At 46.1% G+C, this 15,660-nt stretch overlaps 1 protein-coding gene across 7 annotated transcripts in view; it reads left to right on the top strand.

Annotated features, from left to right (window-relative positions):
- Positions 1-15,660, top strand: part of DGKG (diacylglycerol kinase gamma) — a 210,818-nt gene that overhangs the window by 81,357 nt on the left and 113,801 nt on the right. For 5 of the 7 annotated variants that reach the window (XM_059687264.1, XM_059687265.1, XM_059687266.1 and 2 more), the window contains exons 10-17: positions 540-657; positions 2,498-2,586; positions 5,444-5,560; positions 6,572-6,664; positions 8,743-8,802; positions 11,178-11,257; positions 12,413-12,487; positions 15,132-15,217. In XM_059687264.1, the coding sequence (XP_059543247.1) occupies positions 540-657; positions 2,498-2,586; positions 5,444-5,560; positions 6,572-6,664; positions 8,743-8,802; positions 11,178-11,257; positions 12,413-12,487; positions 15,132-15,217 (718 nt within the window). The remainder of the gene's footprint in view (positions 1-539; positions 658-2,497; positions 2,587-5,443; positions 5,561-6,571; positions 6,665-8,742; positions 8,803-11,177; positions 11,258-12,412; positions 12,488-15,131; positions 15,218-15,660) is intronic. The other 2 variants (XM_059687268.1, XM_059687269.1) reach the window with 2 other exon arrangements.

Here is a 15,660-nt window from a genome sequence, read left to right as displayed (position 1 = left end):
TTCAAAAATGATGTTTTAGGAATGAATCAAAAAAAATTTGTACCATAGTAAGTCATTGGTTATAAACATTTAAAGGATCACAGATAGATGGAGAGAGAGAGAGAGAGACAGAGAGAGAGAGAGAGAGAGAGAGAGAGAGAGATGATAGATAGATAGATAGATAGATAGATAGATAGATAGATGATAGATAGATAGATAGATAGATAGATAGATAGATAGATAGATAGATGGTTTGTTTGGATTTACACTTCCACCAGCGAAGTAGAAGAGGGCTTGTGTTATCCCACACACACATACTCCTGCTCAGATAGTCTTAATTTTTAATACTTGCTCATTTTAGAAAACACACACAGACAAGAACTTAGTTTTGATTTACATTTTTAATAGTCTTTATGTCAGTAAAATAAATGTATATCTTGTCTTCCAAATATGAGAAGAGAGTCTTTTGAGAAGTAAAAAGATAGAACAGGAGGCAGGCCCAGGCTTCTGCTAGCTTAGGGCTGCCTGCTCCGAGTCCCATTCCTTCTCTACTCCCATAGGGCTCCAAGGGGGATGGCAGGCATGCCTGGACCATGAAGCATTTCAAGAAACCAACCTACTGCAACTTCTGCCATGTCATGCTGATGGGCGTGAGGAAGCAAGGCCTGTGCTGCACATGTGAGTAAACGTCCTTCAGACCCCCTTCCCCAGGAACTGTCTTGCTCTGCACATGGTTGAGCCATTCCAGAAAAAGTCTGTGTATTTCTGCTTCCTAGCTCGAGGGACCTCCCATATTGTTCCACAGCAGGGAATAAAGCAAGGCCTCCATGTCCTATTTTTCTTCTACCCAAGTCAAATGGATAAGTAGTGTCCCATTGTTGGAGTCCCATCATGGGCCACAGGTCCCCTTGCCCCCCGAAAAAAGTTATTAAGGCTCACATATAATTAAAAAGTATCTCATACTAATTTCACTTGAGTTTTGCTAGTGAATATTTTGGGTGGCCAGAAGAACCTGGGTGTGTTTTTTTATTAATAAGCAACATGAAAATGTATTTGTAAATGCAGTGGAAATGAAAACTATCCATTTGTTTCACTTTATAATCCATTTAGTAACGTCAAATGGGAGAAGAGAAAAAAACAGAAAAGGGAAAAAGTAGGAAGGGAGCCTGGGAAGGAGACAGAAGAGAGAGATGGAGGGAAGGAAGACAGAGGGCTGATGTTAGTTAGAAAGGGGATGACTCAGGGAGCAGGAGATGAAAGGGGCTGCCCTGAGAAGGCTTTGTGGGTCAGAGTATGTGGGTGCAGAGTCCTGCCAATCACCTCACAATGCAGACAGGTCTGAACCCACCAGAGATTGGGGAGCTGCTGCTGCAGGCAGGGCCCTTGGGTGCAGTCCACGTCATCGGAGCAGTTCTTCTGAACATGTACACGTGAGCTAGGCAGCAGTTGACCTCGGCCACAACAGCCATCTTGACAGAGTTGGGGCCAATGTCCAGGGAGAGCATCAGCAGGTGTAAGAAGGAGTCTGCCAGTGTTTCCAGCACCCATTCAAATCCAGCTCTTACCACTTCCGAGAGACCCCATCTCCTTCCTATCAGGTTCCAGGTCTGTGGGCCCCTTCTAATTGCATAGCAATCAGTGTAGTAACAACAGCGATGGTGATAATAATTTGTGGAATAGCTATTCTGACCAGACACATGGTGCTTTATACAAAGTATCTCATTTAATGAGGTAGGTCCAGAGACATAGAAGCATGGAACAGACTGTGGAATCTCAGAGGGAAGGCAGAGGTGGGTGGGTGGGTGTGTGTGAAGAGATGAACAAAGAACTAGTATGCATATATGCATAACTCATGGATACAAACAATAGGGTGGTGAAGGCCTGGGCTGAAGGGTGGGGGCTGGCTAGGTGGGGTCAATGCGGGAAAAGGGGAACATATGTAATATCTTCAACAATAAAGATTTAATTTTAAGAAATGATTTTAAAAAAGCACAAAGTATCTCATTTAATGCTGCAAAAGTCCTGTAAAGAAAAAGAGAGGCAATTTTATTCCCATTTTGTAGAAAACCCTGAATTTCAGAGATGTGGAAAACTTACCCAAGGTCATGAGGGTCATTACAAATGGCAGAGCCAGAGTTCAGGGCCACCTATTCCAGTTAGGAAGACTCCTGGCCTTCTGCCCACCTGCAGCATCCCCGACACACAATACGGTGGCGCTGGCATAGCGAAGAGGATGACACCCTTAAGTGGAAAGCGCTTTTCCGTGCCATGTTTTCACCCCAAATTCACTGCCCAAGTGTGGCAGGGTGGGGAGTGCAGGAGCATGTCTGGGAGATAACCGTGGACTCTCATCTCAAAGAACAACTGGAGACTGCTTTGATTTCCATTAGGCAAGGCCAGCTCCCTATGTCCCCTGCCCCTGAATGGCCACCTAGTCAGACTCATCTGGAGTGTGGAGGGCTGGCTGGACCTTTCCTACATGGTCACTCATGAGTACTTTCCTTACTTTTTTTCCCAGACTGTAAATATACCGTCCACGAACGCTGTGTATCCAAAAACATTCCTGGCTGTGTCAAAACGTACTCAAGAACCAAAAGGGGCAGCGAGGTTGGTGACACCTATTGCCTTGTCCTACTGCATGCCGTGTCCCAGGCTACATGTCCATCGCCAGATTCCTGGGCAGGAAGGGGCTTTGGGAGCTTTCTCCAGTCCCTTCTCTACCCCGAGGACACCCTTAAACCATCTTGTTCATCCATCAATCCATTCAGCATCTCCCTGGTCCCCACCATGTGCCAGGCACTCTGCTAAGGAGTATGCAGCTTATAAGGTGGCCTTCAGCCTGCTGGAGAACTGTGCCATCTAGTGGGAGAGAGACAGGAGCAGAAGCAAAGCATGAGGTAATGAGATGAACAGTAGCGATTGTGTGGGACGTACAATTGAGGTACCGAGGAGGAGGCCAGGGGAGGTTTCACAAAGGAGATGGCATTTGAGTTGTACCTTGAACCTTGAACCTTATACCTTGTACCTTGTACTTTGACTTCATAAGGCATCAAGGTGGACCAGGCACATGGCTTATTCTGAGGTCTGTACCTGTTTGCCTGGCTGGAACAGAGGATGCTTAAAGGGCAGTGGCAGGAGCTGTGCTCTGACAGTGAGATCCAGCCTGGGAGGTCTGTGAGGCCAGCTGAGGAGTTGGGAAGGAGTTTCGTGAGGGGACATTGAAGAGCTTTGAGCATGAGATCATTGGGTTTGCAAATTAGGTTAATTGCTCTGACCATGGTGCAGGAAAGAGATCTGAGGGAGAAAAACCTCTTCCAACAGTTCAGGCAAGAGGCAGTGCTGCACTGAGGGCCTGACTGGGGTGGGGTCTGCACTCACCTGCTATGCTGACGTGTCCACAGTAGCACGGTGGTGGCTGTGTCTTGCTGAGAGTCTTCGCCAGCCATGCCAGTTGTTGAATACTTTGACTATCCAACTGGCTCGCGTAAAGAGAAGATGAAGGGAGAGTTTGAGAGATAATTTGGAGGTACTACCACTAGGACTTGGTGATGGAGAGAAGAGAAGAGGTCAGGAATGGCTCCCATGTTTCTAACTTGGTTGTTGTGGTGCCATTCATCGACTCTGGAAATGGACTCTTAAAATTAGCAGGGAAAGGACACTCTTGGGTTCCTGCATGGAAGATTCCACTGAGAAAACTGAGTCAGGAGATGCTTAGCAGGTGGGAGTGATATCCAGCCCTCCCCACAGAACTCCAAGAGAGAAGGGCGCCTCCCAGGACACACATGCATGAGACACCGCATGGCCTCTTGTCTACTTCTGTACCACACGCATGCACACATTTTTCCATATCCATGCTTTCACCAGGATGCATGGTACATCTCCTGGGCTCAGGCCTAAGCCTGCACTCTGGCCACTTGCCACACACAGAGCAGAGAGAAGCCACTGAGGGGTCAGCAGGACATGATCTTCTGAGTCTCCAGGAGCACCCCAAGTCCTTCACCATCTCTTCCAATCCCAGAAGAGGATGGAGAAGGCAACATGGTGTTGGTAGACAACCATAGATTTGGAGTCAGAAGACCTGGCTATGAGGTTCTGCTTGACCACTTTATCAGCCTTGGAACCTAGGGCCTGTCACTTAACCTCTCTGATGCCTCATTTTATTCTCCATGAAATAGAAATAGTAAGAATCTTGGAGCAAATTCAATGTGACCATGTAGATGACAAATTGATTTACTAACTGGATTCTTTATGTCCTCAAATAAAAGTGACATGTCTGCTAGAATAAGAATTTTACCAAAAACCTTTGGAAGGAGGGCTATTAACTTAATTGATAAGTAATTTAAAACTTTTATTTAATACAAACATGGATGGTGTAATGCAAATATTCCATGTGTTTTTAATTCCATGTGCTTATAGCTGGCACTTCAGACTAGGTCCCTGTATACCCCCACCTCTCTTCCTTCTGTATCCAAAGTGCCCTTGTGGGAAATTTTGGGAAGTTCTGTAGAATTCCGAGGGGAGACAATCGAGGGCTCAGGTCCCCAGAATTTGGTGTCATGGGTCACTTTGCTCTTACAGACACCCATATACATATGCATTCCCATGGCTTCTAGGTTCCTGGGCTGCTCTCATGCCATTTCCAGGAAGCAAGTACAACCAGCTTTCCAGGAAACAGATATGAAAGCCACTGGCTGCTGACCCACACTAAGTTCTTTGGACTTCTCCTCTAACTTCCTTCTAGAGTGCTTCTCAACCTTGGCTGTACGTTGTAATCACACAGGGTGCTTTAAAACCTATTAACAACAGTTCCCATCCTCAGAGACTCAATTTTAGTTGGTCTGCAGTGAGGACTGGGTATTAGAACTTGTAGGAGCTCCCCAGATGGTTCTGATGGGCTGCTGAGGCTGACAGGAAGTTACCCATCAGTGGTATCTCATTTGATCCTCCTAGAAAACATAGAGGTAGGGCTTATTATGCCATTTGTACTGATGTGGGACCGGAGACTCAGAGAGGTCCAGGAATTGGACAAAGATCGCCTTACTGCCAAATGGAAAATCAATGATTCCAACCAGTTTTGTCTGTGGCTCCAGCCCTCCTGTTTCCCTGCATCACGCTGCCTTCCAGAAGAGGGCGCACAAGAGCACCTCACTCTGCAAGAACTTCTGCAAGACAGACGGATTGCCAGATGCTGCTCAGAGGCTTGACTGCCAGGGTGAATGAGCTATTCAAAACTCAGGAAAAATGGTCTCCAACTGCCTCAATGAACAAAATGGTGGTCAGGCAGGGAGAGAGCGTGTCAGCGTAGTGCAGCAAAGCCGCCCCGCACCCAATCAGTGCATAAACTGAACAGAAAACAACCCCTCTGGCCTCACCCCTCTGTGCACCTCCAGAACCTTCTCCTCAGGCCCAGGCCCAGGGAGTGGTTCTGCAGCCTTCCCTGGCATCCTTCCCTTCCCTTCTGCAGGTGATGCAGCACGCGTGGGTGGAAGGGAACTCCTCGGTCAAGTGTGATCGGTGCCACAAAAGTATCAAGTGCTACCAGAGTGTCACCGCGTGGCACTGCGTGTGGTGCCGGAAGACGGTGGGTTGGCGCTCAGGGCAGCCATACTTCTTTTCAGTTGTGCTTTTTTGCTCAAGCTGCAGCCAAGGAGCAGTGGACATCCTGCCAAAGGGCATAAGCAGAGCCAGGGGGGACACCTGGGAGGACCAGAGCCCCATTCAATGCCCTAAGTCTAACAGTGCCCAGTGAATCACAAGCTTCCCAGAGAGAAGACAGCCCCCCAGAACCAGGGGAGTGATGGCTGCTTAAGAAGCTGGCCTACCCACCATCTATGTAGCCAGGCAGCTATGACCATTAACTTCCTTCGTCTGGGTGTCACCTGGGGCCAGTGGCACCACCAGAGTTGGTGAGGAATTAGACACCAAAATTATGTTCCTCAAGGCAACAGAGGAAGGCACACTCTTTACAGCAGCCCCACTGCCTGGGCCAGAGGCCTGAACCTGCTACCATTAGCCATAGCCAATGTCCACTTCCTCTCTAGACACCCAGAACCTGCCAAAGGTCACCCTGCTACCACAGCTAACTCAGTGCCATGTCTTGTCCCCTTGACCAAGGCCCTTGATCAGCCTCAAAAAGGACGCATCTCCAAAGTAAATCACAGAATTCTTAAGATGTAGAGGTTGTGTCAAAAGGTCTATTTCCAGCCTCTCATGAGTCTGTTCAACAAGATCTCCTTCCTTCCAGTGTCTCAGAGTCTAGGGAGCAAAAATCTGAGGGGGCGGGGCTGGAATCCACATGGGGTGCCACAGTGAAGGGCCACAGACAGGCCTGCAGCTATGGATAGCACTTGGTCTCCTCTATCAGCCCACAGAAGATTTGGCAGCCCTGACTACATACCACACACACACACACACACACACACACACACACACACACACACGCGCGCGCGCACTTACTTATACTGCCAAAGCCAGCAGTGCATCAGGATTTGGAGAGCACTAGATAGCTTGCCTCCCCAGTAAACCTCTAAACCCCATATTTAAAATTTCCTTGGTCTGTTTCACTCACTCTCATCTTCATTGTTTCCTCCAGTTTCACCGCAAATGTGAATTATCCACAGTGTGTGATGGTGGGGAACTCAAAGACCACATCCTACTGCCCACCTCGATCTGCCCCATTACCCAGGTAAGTGCTGCTGCCCACCAGGGCTCTGATTCCCCCCCACCCTGCACACTTCACGTATGCAGCATTCAGTCCTTCACCTCCCTCAGAGGGCTTCCTCAACAACTCTTGGGTTTGTGTTTTCAGTACAAGTTTAAATGAGGTCCATGCTGTGTCCACCAATTTGTGAGGGAAAACTCCCCTGACTAAAGTGGTCCCCACTGCTGGCCCCCAGAATGCTCTGAAGTAGCCCATCCTGGAGGGCACCTGGCAGGCAGAGCACAGCTCAAGGTAGTCACCACCTGCACAGGCCAGGCCTCCCAGGTCACCCTTGTTCCTGTCAACCTCTCTCCTACATCCCAACATCTGCCCTGATGATTTCCACTTGGGTGTCTCAGCCCTATTTGGAAGTGGATGCAGCAAAATTACACTCCTTTTATCCCCATCTGCAATTGTCTCTGTCTCCTGTGTTGAAGATTTCTCTTTCAAACTAAGCACCAAACATCTTAACTGTACCCTTTCTTCTTAAAGATGTTGCCAAGTCCTACCAATTCCTCACATCTCATCCTTAACCAGTTAGTCTTTCTTTTTAAAAAACTGAAGGAAAACCATTTGGCTGCATCTATCAAGTTGGAAATACAAAACTCTATGACCTGATAAGTCCTGTCCTATATATTTATCTGAGAAATATGAGCATTTTTTCCATCAAAATACATGCACAAGAATGTTTGTAGCAACTTTATTGATAACAGTGAAAAACTGAAAACAAACTTAATGACAGAATCGATATCTATAAAAGTCTAAGTGACCATTATGACTGAATGGCCAGAGTGACCAGAACCAGCAGTCGACCAGTCTCTATGACATGCACTGACCACCAGGGGACAGATGCTAAATGCAGGAGCTGCCCCCTGATGGTCAGCATGCTCCCACAGCCAACCTCCTGCAGCCCCTCCCCACCCACCAGTCAGCCCCAATCATCCTTGACCAGCCAACCTCCCATGGCCCCTCCCCCCAGCCGGGGGCAATTTGGGCTCGCCAGCCAGGACGTTGGCCACTGGCCCTGATGGGGACAGGGCGAGATGGCCCCAATTGGCCCCAATCGCTGGCCAGACTGAGGAACCCCACCCATGCACGAATTTGTGCACCGGGCCTCTAGTAGATAGATAAATAAATTGAGGCATATTTGTATCATGGAATACTACATGGAAAAAAAGCTATGTTTAATTGCAAAGAGGGGTTGATCACAAAGATATACTGTGATAAAAAGAAGCTAGACTCAAAAAAAGACATGTTCTGCCCGGCCGGCATGGCTCAGTGGTTGAGCATTGATGTGTGAACCAGGAGGGCATGGTTCAATTCTCGGTCAGGGCAAATGCCCATGTTGTGGGCTCAATCCCCCATCGGGGGCGTGCAGGAGGCAGCCAATCAGTGATTCTCTCTCATCATTGATGTTTCTATCTCTCTCTCCCGCTTCCTTCCTTTCTGAAATCAATAAAAATACATGTTCTGTGATTCCATTTCTATGAAATTCAAAAGCCAGGCAAAACCAATAAGATGTTCAGAGTCACAGCAGCATAACACCTGAAGAGGCAGCAAGGGCGGAAATTCACCTGGCTGGAGATTTAGATCTGAACATTTTACTATGTGAGAAATAAACCTCCACAAAAATAATAATCATAATTTTTTAAAACAAAGAAAAAAAAACACAACTAAAAAATAAATACTGTTCTCAATATGACATCATTTAGATAGTGCTAAGCTGAGAAGCCAGATCTAAGACCTTGCTTCTCAAAGCTCAAGCTTCTAAATCAACAAAGTAGATTTCTGTCAATTTTAGTGTTCCCTCTCCCCATGTCCATTCCATTCCAGAGTCTCAATGTTAATGTCAGAGCAAATGATCACAGAGACCTCGAAAGTCCTCGAGAAACCCATAGGGGAGCATTTCCTTTTTTAGGTCCAAAGCCCTGCTTTGAAACACTCCTCATTCTGTACTGGTTTTCTAATTCTCTTTGTTAACCATTTGTTTTTCTTCTGATTCCTTTTTCTTATATTACTTTTTTTTTCCCCAAAAGATGCTTATCTTTCCTCTCTTCTCGCAGGACAGGCAAGGTGGGAAGTCTGATGGTGACGCGTCAGCCAAGGGTGAACTTGTAATGCAGGTACCTCAGTATCCCGAATCTGATCATTCATCCTAACTTGGTCCAGGTCTGTGGAAAGGAAGACAGGGTTTGGGTGCTCCTTTCTTTCCATTTCTTTACATTTACTTTCTCATCTGATCAATTATATCAATTATATCACACAAGATACTTTATTTCCAGCCTCTGGAATTACCTTTGACCACCACACTGTAGGCAAGTGGTGCGAGGGGGGTTGGTTGAGCCCATGGCGGGCCAAATTGGCTTTATCGCCTTTTTAAAAACAAGTTGCTTTAGAAACTCCAATATGCTCATCCCCTAAAAAAAAATAACAAGAGTGTCGCCTAAAAATATACAATAGATTTTCCAAGATTGCCACTCTGTCTCCAGAAAGCAATGGGCCAACATGAAGCTAATGTATCCAAAAATTCTTCTTTATCCTGAAACACATATTTAAGAACTCATTTTCACTTAGGTTCACCAATGAACACCTTATCTTTGTGCCTTCCACAGAGGCCCAGGGATTGCAGGGGAGCTACAAAGAGTACTAACCAAGAAAGAAATAGGAAACAAGGGCCTCCTCCTCTTCCTCTGACCCTTAAATTTCCTTGTTTGAAAAGGGGCACAGCAATCCCTCCACTGCCTACCCCCAGAGGTTCCCTGAGATTCAATGACAACATGCAGATTAGTGTTTTTAGAAAATTAAAGCATAAGCAATAATGATGGGGGATCTTAATGATGTGAGAAAGCTCCAGGTATCTATAAGGACAGAAAGTCAAGTAGAACAGACAGACAGACACACAATGCAGGCCTACCAGTTGTTTACAACTGGCATCCATTTGGTTAGCCTGCATCTGTACTGATTGGGCAATGCCCATGCTGTACAGGATGTTGAATATTTTGAATACAACTCCCAGAAGTAAAAATTACTCTTCAGGCTCCAAGATGCTTCACACAGACATTCACCCTAAGGCAGATGAGAATATTCCTAAAAAAAATAATAATTGGTGCTGTCTGTTTCAAACAGCATGGCTCTGGGTTTGTTGCATTTTCAGCCTGGGATCTGGGAAAGTGAGCATTAGTGAATATGGGACAGAGTTGTGTCTCCATATCAGTGTGTCCTTTAGCTAAACCCATGAGTATTGATTGACTACTCACTCTTGTATCTGGTGTCATGAGGTCCTTGGTACAAGATTTATATATATATATATATATATACACACACAAACACACACTGCTTTGGAGGCATTTAAGATCCAGTGGCTGTTTTTGAGACATTTACCTAAGAAAATGGAAAACAAATCAACAAAAACAAAAGAAACCCAGAAGGTATTTGATGTTTCAATTGCAATAGCTTTAGTTGCAGTAACTAAGGAAAACTTCATAGAGGAAGTAGCTCTTGCACTGGACCCTGGGGTTGCAAAGAAAGAAGAGGGCATTTCAGGGCACTGAGCAGGAGAAGAAACCAGGGTGAGCAGACCCACCCTTGAGGGTAAAAGCCGTGTTTGGCCAGAACTGCAGTGAGGGTTAGAGTGATTAAGAGATAACAGTTGAATGGGGCTACACTGAAATGCTTTGGATGCCAGGTTAGGAGTTTTGGATTTTATCATTGGGTCAATGAAGTATTATTAAAGGTTTTTGAACAAGAGTGGCATGACTCATATGATATCCTGGGGGCAGCCGATAGGACTTAACCTGAACTGGGAAATGCTTGGGCAGTATGGTTGCTATGGCAGCTGCAGGGAAAGGGATGTTCCAGGGAAAAAATTTGGCAGAACAGGGTGTCCCTGGTTGACTGGATAAATAATAATGGCATATTTAAATTGAAGCAGGGAGCCAAAAGTGACAACCAGTTTGATGGGGAAAGAAGATAGGTCAGGTTTGGGATATGTTGACGTTTGGAGCAACCTGATGGTGAGACATCTGGTTGAAGGTACCCACTGGACAATGAGAAATGAGGAATCAGGGCTCAGGAGGAAAATTGGTGCTGGGGGAATTCGTGTTTAACTTCATGAGTGTTATTTTACTTAGGAATTTGACCAGATGGCCATACCATTGAAGGTCATTTTCGGTTGTATCCCTCACAAAATCTAATTTTGTGCTGTGGGCACAATGTCTTACCATTGTTGAATGATTTGAAGTTATGATGCCATTGTCTCATCTCTTCAAACCCTGTCACCATTCACACCACTCAAAGCCCACTCAGGCTGAAGACACTTAGCTGCTTAACCCCTCAAAAACTCAGCCAGTGGACAAAGACCTACCTCCCATCATCCTCTCCTCCATGACTGTAACTGCTTCCTACCCACCTCTCCCAGATGCTGTCTTAGTATAAACTCTCATCTCATTCCCCCGGTTGGCTGAAACAGAGCTAATTCCTTTTTCTTTTACTTTTTAAGTACAAGATCATCCCCACCCCGGGTACCCACCCCCTGCTGGTCTTGGTGAACCCCAAGAGTGGAGGGAGACAAGGAGAAAGGTATGTTCTCTTCTTTTTCAAAATGGAAATGCCAGAAAGCCTCACTTGGGTCCTTTCTTCCCCTCAGCCATGATAGAGTGGACTGATCAGAGACAGGCAGAGCTGGGTTCAAATACCAGCCCTCCTACTTAACCACTTGATGACCTGGTTCAACTGACTTAATGTCCCTGGGTCCCTTCTCTATAAATAAATAAGAATTTCTCCTCTCATAGGGTGGTTGTGAGGATTAAAACACACAGTGCTTAGCCTAGGGCCTGTCACATGGGCCATTATTATGGCTCCCAGAGTCAGACCAAGTTCTAAGATGCCTGTTAACTTCCTAGTCTCTCAAGTCTTTTCTTGATTAAGAGATGTGGCAGGACTCACCGATTGGGACCTCCTGGCTTATCGAGCACCTGAGAAAACAGGGCACTCAGCTCATCCGTGAAGGAAATGCCCAGTCTGCTGGAAGAACTAAGAGAGTTGGAGGAGAAAGGGAGAAAGGGCAAAGCAGCGCTGCTCCCAGTCCTGTCAGCTCTGGGATAATGTACAGATGGCATGGGGATTTGGAATCCAGGTTAAAAATGATAAGTAAGGTTACAGAAACAACTATGAGACTCCTACCCCAGTCCAAGGGGCAGAGCATCGCTTCTGATCTGACCTGGTTAGCCTCAAGCTGAGCCTTGAAGCCAAGCTTAGGTGTGGTCATTGCCCCCAGCCCTCCCCTGCCCCAGCCCCACCTCCTGTATTTCCTCCTGATTCCAGTATTTGGGTGGCCTTTCCATTGATGCCTTTGTATAGTCCACAAGGAGCAGAACTGTACAACCTAGAACATACAGAACATTTGAGAGAAGATCTCCATGAAGAAAAAAGCGTTAGGAGAATAGAAGTTCTGTTCTCTGAGTTCCCTGCCTTCTCTGCAAAGAGTGATACTTCTGGCATTGAGGGGTAGAGTCTTGGAGAGTGGAGAGGCCTTGAACCAGGGGGATGCCAGCTAAAGCTGGGACTTCAGGCTCTGCAGGGCCTGCATTCAGTCTTTTCTGCAGCAGGGTTTAAGCAGACTCTCATTCCCACCATCAATGTGCTCCAGAGGTGTTTGCCCTACTGTGGCTTCTCATAATGATATCTCCTTCTCTGCCTCTCTCTCTCTCTTTTTCTTTTTTTTTTCCCCCATAGAATTCTTCGGAAATTCCACTATCTGCTCAACCCCAAACAAGTTTTCAACCTGGACAATGGGGGGCCTACTCCAGGGTATGGAGATACAATTCTTACTCCTAATTTCTCCCCTGTCCCCTTAAGTCTCTGAAGAGTATACCTTTATATCACCTTCCCTCCCCACCTTTTATTTGTGTACTTGTCCTTCTTGCCCTTTTACTCATTTTCTCTTCCTTTCCTTATATCTACCCTTCCTCCTGGAGGTACTCAGGAACTCTCATTATGTTTAACTCTGGGAGGTAGCCTCCTGCATGTGCTATTCATTTGATTGACAGGAAGGGCGGGCTGGTACGTTATTTTAAGTTATTTGCAAGACTGTGTTAGCTGGTGTCTTCATATTGAGTCATCAGGGAGGAGGAAAGAGTTTCCTTTTCACTGTTATTCAGTAGTTCTGCTGCAGCTCTGTTGTGGGTCATTTTAGGATCAAAACAATTGGTTATTCAACGAAATCACCTTTTTTCTGGATTATCCATTTTAGAGATTGTTAAGTACTCTATGACCCTTCTCCTACCATTTGTCTACTGGCTCTTTCACTGCTCATTAGAGAGGGAGAGTGACAACAGGAGGCAGCCCTTCTGCACCTTGATGAAAGGTCTGGAGGGAGGAGCAGGGCCTTGTGTTAGCACTAACATGATGAGCTGCAGGGCCCTGTAATCAGCGACCCCTCCAGCATCAGGCAGAATGCTCTCAGAGGCCGTTCTTACCACACAGAGACTGTGCACCAGAAACAAGTGCTGGCCAGAGGATCTCTAGGCTCCAGGTCCTCAGATCTGTGCCCGCTGGGCTGGGCTTTGCAGCACGCTTTGCCCAGCCTCCTAACCCGCCTTCTATACTGGGTCTAGCAAGACCCTCGGAAGGGCTGCTGTAAGGACTCTAAAAAGGGAATCTGCCTCTGTCTTTGTTTTTTTGACACAACTCTATCATTTATGGCAGTGGTAGTGCAAGACCCAGTAAAAGGGAAAAAGAAACCTGAGTGTGGATTCAGCACCTCTGCCATGATTTAAAATTAACTGTGGCTCAGTGGTCACAGTTGGATTCCCGGTCAGGGCACATGCCCGGGTTGTGGGCTCAAGTCCCAGTGGGGGCGTGCAGGAGGCAGCCGATCCATGATTCTCTCTCATCATTGATGTTTTGAACTCCCTCTCCCTTTCCCTTCCTCTCTGAAATCAATAAAAGAAAATTAACAACAGCAAAAGAAAAACAGAGCCCACCTATGCTGTTGCAGGTGCCATCGTGGTCACCATGACTGCCAATGACTGCTCCATGATGACTTGTGACTGAGCAGCAGCATATGGACACCTTTACTAGCCCATTCTCTTTGGGGACATTTTAATACTTGAATGCAGTGCTCCTGCTTAACCTCATCTGCCCTAAATTGTTTTTGCCCTGGATGACGAGCCAAGTGACACCTTCTAGGGCTGCTGTGCTGAGTATCTCAGAGGTGTCAGTCTGTACTCAGAGTTCACTTTCCAGAGGAGAGCAGGGAAGGAAGGGGAAGAGAGGGTTAGTTGTACAGTTGCCAAAATAAGCAAAATATGGATTCCTCTGCACACATAATAGAAAATAGAATGTGAGTTTGCCCACACCTGCAGCAGCGATTCAGTAAACCCAGGGATCTTCTCAGACCACCAGGTTGGGCAAGGAGGAAACATTGAGCTTCCGCTTCCCAAGTCCCACCCCAAGATGTCCACAGGTCATGTTTGCTCTGAAACAGAGGTTCTTAACCTTTCTGTGGCAGGAACCTGATTGGCAGTCTGAGGAAGCCTGTGGACCCTTTCTCAGACTAATATTTTTTAACATATAATCGGGGAAACTAATTCTATTGAAAATAGTTATCAAAATGTTAAGAAAACAAATGTGCAATATGGGAATATATGTGATTTACTCATACATTATGTAGCAAATTCCAGAGGCAGGTCTAATAACTATTGTAAATTCAAAGCAGTGATGTACATGAATGGTAGTATGAGATATCTGCCATAGCTGTAGCAAAACATTAAAATACTTGTGAATTTGACGCCTGACAAAGGCATGGGTATTGGTAATATGTCTGATTTGTTGCCTACATTCACAAGAGAAGAAAATGCTAAATTTCAGTTAGAGCTTAGGAAAGATAAGAATGTAACATTTTATCTCCAAGTTCATAGTCTTCTGGATTCTATCCACAGACCCCTTGGAAGTTCATGGACTTCGGGTTAACAGCCCTACTCTAAAGGGTCAAGGCCCCCTAAGTGCTCACTGCACTTAGGTCTGGACCCACAGGAGAGCTGGATAAAGATGTAGCTAGTTGAGTGCATCTGATTTGAAGGGGCGGTTGTGGGGAAAGAGCAGGCAGGAAAGCCAAAGGGGAGTCAAAGTGTTGGAGGTTAGTTGTACTGTTGGGGAAAAAAAAAAAAGCAAAATATGGATTCCTCTGCACAATTAATAGAGAATAGAAAAAAAAACATGTTGAATGTTGAGTCAGACTCTCCTTATACAAGGATGGCCCCTGAGATTCATATTCAATGGTATTGCTTAGTAAGTTCTGATTTCAGAATATTAAGTGACCCTCTCAACCCCAAAAGGAATCAAGGTTATAACATACTCCCAGGGAAAGGGGTGGGGGTGGAGAGACTCTGTCTCAAGTAGTGTCAAAGGTCCTAGCAAACAAGACCATTTGGGCCTTTCTTCTACTTCCCAGACTGAACTTTTTCCGGGATACTCCAGACTTCCGTGTCTTGGCCTGCGGAGGAGATGGGACAGTTGGCTGGATTTTGGATTGCATTGGTAAGAATGGGCTGGGAGGACCTTTGCAGTTTACTTATAGTAAGTATATTTAAGTCTGAAGAAGGCAATAAAAAAAGAAAGAGAAATGTAGCCATGTCTTGCTCATCCTTGTTTCCACTCTTGGACCAATGCTTGACTAAATATTTACTTTGGGTGGAAAAACAAAGAAACAAGACCATAGAAGGATTTCCACAGGTACAGATGGAATAGTTTATTTCAGGCCTTGCCTCAAAAACATCTGTCATGTCCAGGGTTTGGTCAATGGCAGGACAGGCCAGATTGGGTGGTCCGGGGGGAGGGGGGCGTGTAGGTTTGAGGCTCCAGGCAGAGCCAAGGTGGTGGATAAAGGCCAAAGAACTAAGTATAGATGCATGTTCCAGGGAAAATCACCTTGAGATGAGTACCAAGAGTCCAAGCCCAGGAAGCACATATATAAAGTGCAG

Source organism: Myotis daubentonii, chromosome 3, assembly GCF_963259705.1.
Source record: "Myotis daubentonii chromosome 3, mMyoDau2.1, whole genome shotgun sequence".
NCBI classification, from domain to species: Eukaryota; Metazoa; Chordata; class Mammalia; order Chiroptera; family Vespertilionidae; genus Myotis; species Myotis daubentonii.
Note: the sequence above shows the minus strand (reverse complement) of the source record. Positions and strands in the feature narration are given on the sequence as shown.